This window comes from Calliphora vicina, chromosome 4, assembly GCF_958450345.1.
Source record: "Calliphora vicina chromosome 4, idCalVici1.1, whole genome shotgun sequence".
Classification (NCBI taxonomy): domain Eukaryota; kingdom Metazoa; phylum Arthropoda; class Insecta; order Diptera; family Calliphoridae; genus Calliphora; species Calliphora vicina.
Window position 1 is genome coordinate 122,605,551 of NC_088783.1, and position 12,277 is coordinate 122,617,827.

General features: G+C 29.6%; 1 protein-coding gene across 1 annotated transcript; it reads left to right on the forward strand.

Moving 5' to 3' along the window:
- Nucleotides 1-2,241: 2,241 nt before the first annotated feature.
- Nucleotides 2,242-9,716, forward strand: LOC135958760 (uncharacterized). Its single transcript, XM_065509654.1, has 2 exons — nucleotides 2,242-2,406; nucleotides 8,611-9,716. Exons 1-2 carry the CDS (start codon nucleotides 2,242-2,244, stop codon nucleotides 9,421-9,423), a joined length of 978 nt encoding a protein of 325 aa, XP_065365726.1. The 3' UTR covers nucleotides 9,424-9,716.
- The last annotated feature ends 2,561 nt before the right edge of the window (nucleotides 9,717-12,277 follow it).

Below are 12,277 nucleotides of genomic sequence, written 5' to 3' on the forward strand. Positions count from 1 at the left end.
ATTTTTAAAGAATGCAAAACGGAAATTTATGATAGGTAAATTAAGCAATTTCAAAATCCAAGGTCAATATTAGTTATAGTTTCGTCAAGTTGAAATATGTATATAAAAAAAAAATTGTTTTACCACAAATTTTAAGAACCAATTAAATAGTTGTTTTTCTATGTATTCTGTTTCACCAATTTTTACTACCACTAATGTGATTTAAAATTTATTAAAATGAATTTTTGTAAGCGGAAAATGAGATACTTTTATCTCAACACGTTTTGCTGAGACACATCGAAGATACTTCGTAAAAGTTTTCAAAACTGAACGCATATGTACATATATTTATACAAACAATTAGTATTCGGAATTTATTGGGCTTATTTTAACAAAACACACTGTATATAATATTTACGTTTAATTATTAAAAAAGTACAGTATATATTAAGGCATTTTCGACATTAAAAATAAATTTACCGTTATACGTTTTTATATACATACATACATCAGAGGTTGCCACTTTAAAATTGTTCCAAATCAGCCTTTATAAGTTTGTACTTTTGTACTCATAATTGTACTAAAATACATTTTATATTGTTAATATATTTTTGATCGGAATAGATTATTACCATATTTGTTGATGAGTAAGGAATACACAAAATTCATATTTAATTTTGAGAACTTCTGGAGAAATTGAATTAATTTTAAAAACCTTGTTCCAAAATTTTCTTACACTTAAATTTTTATAGTAATTTTATGAACAGCATGGGCATAAGTATGTAACTTTGATAATGTTGTAAACTTAAATAAATCTAGAAATTTGTTTCTAATAAAACTTCCAATGATGAACATCCATGTTTGACATTACAAATTTCATTTGAGATTTTTTCTTCTTAAATTTTTTTTATCTATGTATATAAATTATCAATATATAATTTCTATATAATTTATTTATTTTTTTAATTTTAGCTTGAAACTAAATCTACTCAAGTTCATATGTACATGTATTCGAATAATTTTTAGTCAAATGATACCATTAATATGGTGGTTAGTTAATATGTACCTACATATTTTATATAAAAATTACCTGTTCAAATTTAAATAATGAATTTGTATGCATTTACAAAATATTATGTATTTCTAAATAATAAACTCACCCCTAGTATGTATTTATTTATTACATTATTAAATTAAATACCCGAACCGTTTTCCGTTTTATTTACACTTTCTAGAGAATTGACAACTCTAGTATGCTTCTTTATTTTTCAATTAAAAAACATAAACATTTCATTTAAGTACAGTAATTTTGACTTACCTGCACAACCAACTTTGCACGATATTTTGTGCAGGTAAGTTAAAAGTAAAAAGTTAACATCAGTTAACTTAAAGGCTATTTTAGTCGTAAGTAACAACGGTAATCATTTGAAATTGGTTTTTAAGTATAGATAAACATTTGAAAATTACGATAAGTATTTTCTTTTTGCATTTGCAAAGTTTGGTAATAATTGACAGCTTAAAAACAATGGTATGCTAACTTTTCGTGTATGCAAAAGTATGCGTATATATCGTTCTGGTCGTCCACCAAAATTAACTGAATGCGAAAAAGAGGGTTATAATGCAATCTGTGAAGGAAAACCCCAGATTTACTGCATCGAAAATGGCAGAAAACTTAAATTCACTATTTAATAAACATGTGTCCAAAGACACTGTGATCAGAATTTTGAAAAAGGCCAACTATAGAAGCCATGTAGCAAGGAAAAAGCCGCCAGTTTTTATATGTAGTTAATAGACAAAAACGAATTGCTTTCACTAAAGAACACATAAATATGCCTCCAGAGTTCTGGAAAAATGTTCTGTTCGCGGATGAATGCAAGTACTGCATCTTTGGCATAAAAGACCGTCAGTTTGTTTGGAGAAAGCCTTGTACAGTGCTTAGTCCCAAAAATTTAAAACCAACAGTTAACTAACTTTTCGTGTATGCAAAAGTATGCGTATATATCGTTCTGGTCGTCCACCAAAATTAACTGAATGCGAAAAAGAGGGTTATAATGCAATCTGTGAAGGAAAACCCCAGATTTACTGCATCGAAAATGGCAGAAAACTTAAATTCACTATTTAATAAACATGTGTCCAAAGACACTGTGATCAGAATTTTGAAAAAGGCCAACTATAGAAGCCATGTAGCAAGGAAAAAGCCGCCAGTTTTTATATGTAGTTAATAGACAAAAACGAATTGCTTTCACTAAAGAACACATAAATATGCCTCCAGAGTTCTGGAAAAATGTTCTGTTCACGGATGAATGCAAGTACTGCATCTTTGGCATAAAAGACCGTCAGTTTGTTTGGAGAAAGCCTTGTACAGTGCTTAGTCCCAAAAATTTAAAACCAACAGTTAAGCATGGTGGTGGTGCAGTGATGGTACAGGTAAGTCAAAACTACTGTACTAAAATGCAGTTCACTTTTTTCTAGCTCTGCTTTTACTATTTAGGTTTTGCTTTTATTTTCTAATTCATGCAAAAACAATAACAAATAACCACAAAAAATTATAATTCACAACATCACCAAGCGACATACACGCAAAGTCATGTCTGAAAGGGCTTTACTTTAGAACAACAGCAACTACACACTGCTAAATACAACAACAATGAAATTCTTGCATACACAATCGGCTTGATAATTTAGTTTTTTTTTTCACTGATTTATTTATACCCTACACCACCATAGTGGGGAGGGTATTATGCGTTTGTGCAGATGTTTGTAACGTCCAAAAATATTAGTCTAGCACCCACCTTAAAGTATACCGATCGACTTAGAATCACTTTCTGAGTCGATTAAACGATGTCCGTCCGTCCGTCCGTCCGTCCGTCTGGTTGGCTGGCTGGCTGTCCATGTAAACCTTGTGCGCAAAGTACAGGTCGCAATTTTGAATATATTTCGATAAAATTTGGTACATATAATTTTTTCGGCCCAAGGACGAACCCTATTGAAACTGGCTGAAATCGGTCCATTATTTCACCTAGCCCCCATACAAATGTCCTCCCGAAATTGGACTTTATCGGTCATAAATGTTTATTTATATATGTATCTACACAAATTTCGCTCCAAATAACTTTTATACATACAAAATTCATGTCACCAAATTTTATTACGATCGGTGCATAATTAGTCATAGCTCCCATATAAGACCCGCTTCCGAAAATCACTTTAACGTGCATAAATCGCTTAAAAATGTTGGTATACACACAAAATTCAACATAGTTAACTTTAATATAGACATAAATCACACGACCTAATTTTATGGTGATCGGTCCATAATTGGTCATAGCTCCCATATAAGGCTCACTTCCAAAACTCACTCAAAAATATAAATTATTGATATTTTAAAAGAAAAATATTTTTACTCATTTACTTGGTGTAGGGTATTATATGGTCGGGCTTGACCGACCATACTTTCTTACTTGTTTAATACATACATATGTATGTACCATAGTTGGGGGTAGTGCACTAATTTTTAACTATCACTAATAGTTAGTGGTAGTGTAAAATATTTCACTAATTTTTTTAATGTTTAGTGATGAGTTGAAAAATATAAGCCTCACTCAATAATAGTGATAGTGTAGTTAAAATTTTTTAACTAATAATATTTTGAAAATAGTTAAAATATTTTTTTTGCAGCCTAATGAAATAATTTTTTCTACACTAAAATTTTTAGTTAAAAAATATTCCTGCACTATTTTTTTCAACAAAGAAATGTTTTACTCTATTCATAGTTTAAGTTAATATATTTATGGAAAAAACGTAAAAGCGGTATATAAATATACAAATTACAATAAAAAGAAAAATAAGCAATTACACATAATATAATTAGCGACTATTGGCTTTAAGTAAAACAAGCTTTTCGAAATTCGAATCACTTAATTTATTTCTCGGAGGAGAATCCACCATTCCACTAAAAGAAAATAAACGCTCTACTGGAGCAGAAGAAGCCAAAGGCGTGTTAAATTTAAAAAACATTTGCCTTATTATTGGATATTTTTTGAGACTGCAAATATCAGTGTCCGAGCTTAAAAGGAATGCACGTATTTCACTATGCCATCTTTCTGAACAAAGGTTGAAGGTCCTAATATTGAAGATGTTAATAAACTAAGTAATTTCTTCAATAACTTTTTCACTTACTGTCAATTTCCCCAAAATCTAAGAATCCTACATTATCAGTGTTTTTTTGTGTTATTATTTCTTCGGATGCTGAAAAACACTTTGAAGCTTGCTCAACAAACATCTGTATATTTAATATTCTAGTTTAAACTGGAATAACTTCACGATCACTAATTTTGAATATATTAGTGCAAAGAAAATTATTGAAGCTTTTTTTTAGTTATTGTTAAATTTTTTAACTATTTGAGTTTAGTGCTTATTTCTACACTACCACTCAATTGATTTATAGTTAAAAAAATATCACTATCACTAAAAAATATTAGTGATAAAAATATAAGCTTCACTACCACTAAAGCTGATGAAAATTAGTTAAAACTATATTTTTTAAAATAATATTTAGTGCTAGTGAAATGTTGATTGCACTCAACATTTAGTGCACTACCCCCAACTCTGGTATGTACATACTTTATTTTAACAATGATTTTTATTAAATTACATTGAGAGTTTTTATATTTTAGTAATTTTATAAATTTTGCAACACTTTCACTGTATTTATTTTATTAATGTTCGATTAATAACGAACAATACGACGATGAATTTAAAGCGAACGATTATGGAGGAGACCGTGTAAGAACTAAAATGTTTGGCAAACAGCAGCATAGAGTTGCCAGTTAAAATAGAATTCTATTTGATAGGAAGATTTTATTAACATTATATTTGTTAGATAAAGAGGGGAACTGATGTAAAATTAGTTACGTGACTAAAACCGATTTCTATTCTAATTATGATCATGAGGCAATCATAAGAGGATAATGTTTATCCTCCATATTCATATTCAAATTTTAAATGGATAAAAAAAATGTCATATTTAAAAAGTTCATGCATATCTCAGTTTGAACTTTTATGAAATTTTTTATCAATTTAAAATTTGAATATGGAGCAAGGCGAATTTATATACATGGTGGTGTCGGTGGCGAATTCAGGCAAATACGAGCGAATTCATGCATTTTTTATATATGGAGTTTGACATTCGAAACAATGAGAGAGTGGTTTTGAATGTCAAACTCCATATATAAAAAATTAATGAATTCGCTCGTATTTTCCTGAATTCGGCACCGACACCACCTTGTATATAAATACGCCTTGATATGGAGGATAAACTTTATCCTCTTATGATTACCTCATGATAAAAATTTGAATAAAAAATTATTTTCAAGCTAAAATTTAAAAAAAAAAATAAATTAAACCGGCAACATCAATTATCCGGGAAAGAAAAAGAAAATATTTTTGGATCGATTTAAATTTGTTTGCATCGATTAACCGTAATTGCCTCTATTATCCGGGATTATAAGCATAATTTTTTTCGATTATTTTTGAACAATCAAACACAATGTAAATAAAACGAACAGGGGGAATTCCCTCTATTGCATATGATGAGTCGGAAGCAAATACATAATTTAATTTAGAAATTTGAGAAGTGCGGATTGTTAGTGTTAGACATTATAAAAACAATGTGATTCTGGTATTGGCTTTCGAAACCGAAATTGACAGCTGAAGAACCAAACGTAGATTTTGCAGTTTATAAATGGTTCCGGAAGGAACGATTGAAAGGAACACTAATTTCTGGAATAACATTGAAGGAAAAGGCTAAAATATTCCCCTCAAAATTACACAAAAAAGCGACATGGAAAAATCTTCAGTTGATTAATTAAATGAATTCAAATTAATGGAAAAACTCACCAATGAGATGCAAATTCTGCAAATGTTTTTAGATGTTTTAACAATAATTTTGTACCACAAGTGAGATAGTATTTTAAGAAAATCGGTCTAAAAGATGATATGAGTGATCACAAATCATTCACATCCAGACGTGCAGAATTTCAATGCTGAAAACGTTATTGTGGAATTTTTTGTCAAACAAAGGTGTTCATCATTGAGCATTTTTATTAGAAATGAATTTCTAGATTTATTTTTCATCGTTTTTGGATTTAGATCTCAGGATTACAACATTATCAAACTCAATTGAAACACGAATAATTTATTTTTTTTCATTTGTGTCAAATGGACGTATTTTGTAGATAAAAGTGTGCACTTGATGTCTAGTTATTTCTTAACTTATAGTTATTCTGTCTGTTAAAATAATTTTTGTATAAAAACTGTCATCATAACGTTAGGTTAAAAAACAAACACATTGTGAAAATGAGGATAAGACTTATTCTGTCTTGTTTAGAAACCACTTTACTTGTATCATAGGTCAGTAATACATATTCAGGTGTAAATAATATTGACTATAGAATTGATATTTTTTTACAAATTTTTCTTTTCTGTTTAAACAACTTAATCCTTCGAATAATATTTTTAAAAAGAACGATTTTTTAAAAAATATACCAATAATAAACATTTGCTCTTTTATTAAATATTTTCGGATTTCGGAAATTATGTATGTATATATTTTATGAATTACACCAATTTTAAAACACTTCCTCTACTTATTAAATAAACATTTCATTGAACATGTGTGTGTACGAGTAATTAACAAAATATTAAATTCAACCATACTCACAAATTTGCTGCAATATTCGTATGATTGACCATACTCGTAATTAAAAACATTTAAACCTGTTGTTTGTTTGTTCAGTAATATTGAATAAAATACAATAAAAATTTAACCGAAACCCAACCTAGACAACTTGATTATGGTCACGTGCATTGAACTTGCATTAATCAGCATCAGAGAGAAAATGTTGTTGGAGGAAACACTTTTCAGTGCCATTTTCCAAATATAAAAAAAACATATTTATGCACCAGTTTAACTGAAAGTAAACCCGAACAAATATTGCAGATATTTTTGTTTGTCTCTTTGCACAGAAATAGTACCAACTAGTTGCTAGCTAACATTGACCTCTAATTGGGTAAAACAATATAACAAAAATAAAATAATCGAAAACGCTTGCTGTTTTTATGCTTGACAAGTTTTTCTTTTTAAAATGCAGAAAAATCCGTTGTTTACATTAGGTTTTCTTACATACTACTATATACTATGTATGTACTTGCATTTTTTATTATATCCACCATCAAAAAAGATGGGGGGGGGGTATATTGATTTTGTCATTCCGTTTGTAACAAAACGAAATATTTGTCGCTGACCCACATTAATATGCATATATGTATGTATATTCTGGGTCCTCATAAGATTCTATGTCCGTCTGTCCGTCAGTCTGTCTGTTAAAACACGATAGTGCCCAAACGAAAGTAGATTGCTGGCTGCAATTTTCCACAAATACTCCCTATTTTGATTATGCGGCAAAAGTATATATGTACATATGTATATTATGGGTCCTTATGAAATTATAAGACGATCTAGCTTGTCCGCCCTTCTATCTGTCTGTCTGTCTGTCTGTCTGTCTGTTGAAAACACGGTAGGACCCATCCGAAAGGAGCTAGCTGACTGATTTTCTAAATATATTATCTGGTAATAAGTTTTCACCTGTCACTGTTTGAGCAGTCATAAAGATGTTGATTTTGCGGCAAACCTGATAATATTTTGCACAATTAAATTAGTTTTAAGCACTCTGAAAATTTAATGTAAAGTATGTCGAAAATCGGTTAACATTTGTCCCTGGTCCCCACACAAGGTCCCCCTCAGAAAATGACTTGAACATTCATAATTGTACATATTATAATAATTAATATCGGAATGAATTTAGACATAAACAAGTTTTATATGAACCTAAATCTTTCTACCAACTTTTGTGAGGTTCGGTCCATAATTGATTTTATTGTTACATATTAATGGTGGGTATACAAAACTCGGCACAGCCGAATATAACACTCTTACTTGTTTTTAATTTTTCGTTTTTAATCGAAAACTTTTAATTTTCACAATGCTCTGTGAGTAGTTTACGTTTATGTATGTATGCATGTGTATTTTGTTTCACGTTTTTCTTTTAATGGATAACAACTGCCTGAAACGGCGAAAATCAGGTTGTATAGTAGAGAAATATTTATTTTGTACATTTTACTAGTAGCAGAGTTATTTATAAAAGCAGTTGTCAACTGCATACTGGAGTTAAAGAAGTATCATAATTCAAAGGTGATGTAACAAAAAACACCAAGGATAAGACGTAAAATAAAAATTTATAAAAAGTGGATTTTAAATCTTAATCACAAAGATAAAATAAGGACATACTTATGAATATATTTTTAATAACAATTTACACGAGTATACACATATCGTACTTTAAATTCCAAAAAATATTGGTGAATTAAATAATACGAAAATTTCTGTATAAAAGCATCCAGTTCTAACTGAAGGAACATCAAAATTGCAATAAATTTATAATTAAAAACAAAACAAAACAAAAGATTATGTGACTTAATTAACATTGCATTTGATCAGTAATTGTTGACATGACATTAATGTGATTTATTAATTTATTATTATCTTTATGTAGGTTTTTTGATTTTTTTTAGTTAAAAATGTACTTCAGGAAATGTTTCTACCAATTGGTTCTGCTTTTATTATCTGCACCAAATATCATAATTTCTGGTCCAGTTTCTAGTCCTGAAATTTCAACTCAGACAGGCAAATCGAATAGTCATTTATCGATACAGCAACAACAACAACAACAGCCACATAAGTCCAATCACAACAATCAAGATGCTCAGTTAAATTCTTTAAACGTTTATGCATCGAACTATGAAGCCATTTCGAGCAAGCAAAATCAAAATGAACATTTTAAACCGTCTTACAAACTGCCAGATATGGAAACAAATTTTACACCCATCCACAATGGCAATAGCATAGCACCGGAATTTGCTAGCCCACTAGGATCTTCAACTCCACTTTTAATGCAATATTTGCCACAGCAAATTAATGAAGGCGGCGTCCAGTATTTACAGTTAATCCCAACCAGACCTTTAATGGTGCCAATAGGTCCATATTTAACCGGTAACACAGGAGTACAACCTTTGACATATCATCAGCATTTGGCACCTAGCAACAGCATTGACTACACCGCCCGACCACTTTTATCAGCATTACCAATCAATATGCCTCCACCTGCTCCTTCTGCTCTAGTAGACGTACCTGCTTCGCCATTACCTTCCTATGGAATTCAATCGTATGCTGGCCATATTTCGCCTTACAAACAAAATCATCGCATAAATAGGGAAACTAAAGACAAACCGTTATTAGGACCTATAACTTTAAATCTAAATGAATATATACCATCAACAAGCAGTCAACATTCGCATTCGACATTTAATGATCGAGGAAGACCTTAAAAATTCCAATTACATTGATAATTATGTATTTATTATTTCTTGATTACATACTTTTAAATAACCAAAAATTGTCTATTGATTGATTGATTGCTTGACTTCACTAGATTTTATTAATACCATACCATACCATACCATTTAATTTTACTAATAAAGGCAATGAGAAATTTTTAAAAATTTTCTCCTATAATTTAACAAATATAAAATTAATTGCACTTAGTTTTATGAAAATCTATTTAATTGCGAATATAAAATTCCTTTCAATAAAACATCATACTGTTGTTATCAAACACAAATTATGTATATCAGTTATTGGAAGGTATTGAAACTTGTTTCTTCATTTTCATAAAGTAAAAAAATAATTGTTACAAAATAAAAATTAGGTTATAAAGCTAACTCTCTCTTCTAGTATTTGTACGTATATTAATTAGTGTGGGCCAAAAAAAAAAAAAAAAATGCTGTGGATGTTACCAACTAAAAAAAACTTAATTCTCAAAAACCGTTTGTCAAAATTGTTGTCCTGACTTCAATATTTGATGAGCTGGATCAAAGGAAAATGTTCTTTTTTAAGATTTTTATGATTTTTTGGACAATTCTCAAAAAGGAAACATATTAAATATACGTATATATATGTAATGTGAAAGCTGTCAAAGTCTGGAAGTCCCTATTGGAAGACCTTAGTTTTCCTCCATACAAATGAGGCCACCCTAATGTACATAGATATGTACTTGCAGGGGGGGGATGTTGGTAGGGGTGTGGTTATTCCAAAATATAAGATGTTATTTTAGCAATCACCACTTATGCAACTAACATGCTTTTTAATAAATTGTCTTAATTAAATATGATGTAAAATTAAAAAGATTCAATTATAATTCACTAAGATGTGTATTTAGACACCTAAAGATACTTTCTCATCAATGGGAGTATACGAAACCAAAAAGTGAATGTATGAACTTGCAATAAATTTAATTTATCAAATATATACATACATACATACAAGCTCGTATATACATACTTACATACATATTATGTATATGTTAGATACAAAATAAAAAAATAGTTGTAATCAACAAAATTAAATACAATATTTCGTTATTATAACATCAATGTGAATTTCAATAAAAAGCTGTTGGATTGAATGTTAATTCATTAATAAACTACCTTAAATGATGATAACCGTCTGTCTAGAAGTAAACTTTACTTAAACAAATCATTTTAGGACTAGTCTGCATTCAATTCGCACACTTACGTTTGTTTTGACCACATAAGTGTAAGTACAAGTATTTGTATTTGAAAACCCCCCAAAGATATGGAACTTATTTTAACCACTGGCCACCAATTGTGGATGGTAACACTTACCAAACTGAGTATACATACATAGGTATAAAACAAAACACTCTGTTTGTTAACCAAACATTCGGTTTCGATAAACAAAACTCTAAAGACATAAATAACCTATAGATTTCAAGAAATAAAAAAAAACACAAAAAACAGTTGTATACAAATTAACGAAATGGAATAACTAGTAGAATACTTGTATAATTAAATTTTTACATCGAGTGATTGACAAAATAAATAATATTATTTCAAGTTATTTTAAAGAACAATTCTCTAAAATGGTGAGTTGTTGAAAATACGGACTTTTTGAAGTTAAGTGCATCTTTTTTTTACTCTTATAGAAGCGACTTTAGAATGTTGCATTGAATGACTTCATGCGTTTGCTGCCACAAAGTTGTTAAGTGTTTCTTTTTCAAATTTTAGTTCAATAACAAAAAACTAAACATTTTTAAAAGTGAATGTTGTTAGTTCAGTTTTAAATTCAGATGACAGTCGTAGTTAAAAACAAAATAAACAAGTAACCCCTATTAACACGAAACCTGGTTAAGCGTTAACTACTAGTTATAATGTCGATTAAAATTATTTTTGTATGAAAACTGTCAGTATAACTATTAGTTAACACATAACCAGACTTTGTATTACTGGGGGTAAGAGTGTTATATTCTGCTGTGCCGAATCTTGTATACCTATCATCAATATGTAGTTTTGACCTTCTTAGGGACTTGAATCAGTAATGGTCTGAACTGTACAGAATTTGATAAGAGTGATTCATTTTTTAAAACATTAAACGACTTATGTGAACATTTATGTTAATATCATTATATACGAGTATAAATCATTTATTAACAATTAAATATTTGTCTGATATAGGAGTTGTATGGGGGGCAAGGTCAATTATGGACCGATCCTCACAAAAGTTGGTAGAAAAATGTATGCTCATATATGTCCAATTTAATCACGATATTAATTATTATAAGACAATTATGAATGTTCAAATCGTCATTTGTATGGGGACTAGGTGAAATCATGGACCGGGTATGGCCCCAAACAAACCTTATCATTAGAGAGTATTTGTGAAAAATTTGTGAAACAGCTTGCTACTTTCGTTTTGGGCCCTACTATGTTTTCAACAGACAGACAGATAGATAGATAGATAGATAGACGGACGGACATAGCTAGATCGTCTTAGAATCTTATGAGGACCCAGAATATACATACTAATGTGGGTCTGCGACAAATATTTGTATGTGTTGCAAACGTAATGACAAAATCTTTTTGATGGTTGGTATAAAAAATCAAAAGGATGATTAAACCTGCTTTTATTATTTGGACTTATGTATTTTGTTGTATAAAATTAAGCTCAAGGTACGTTCGCTTGTTGAAATATTTGACGAAAAAAGCGTAACCGTAGAATTTCAACCCGCCAAAACTAATTTTCGTTAGTGAGCTTTTTATATTATTAATATTATTACTATTATTATTATTTTACAATACATACTAATAAATATATAAAATTTAA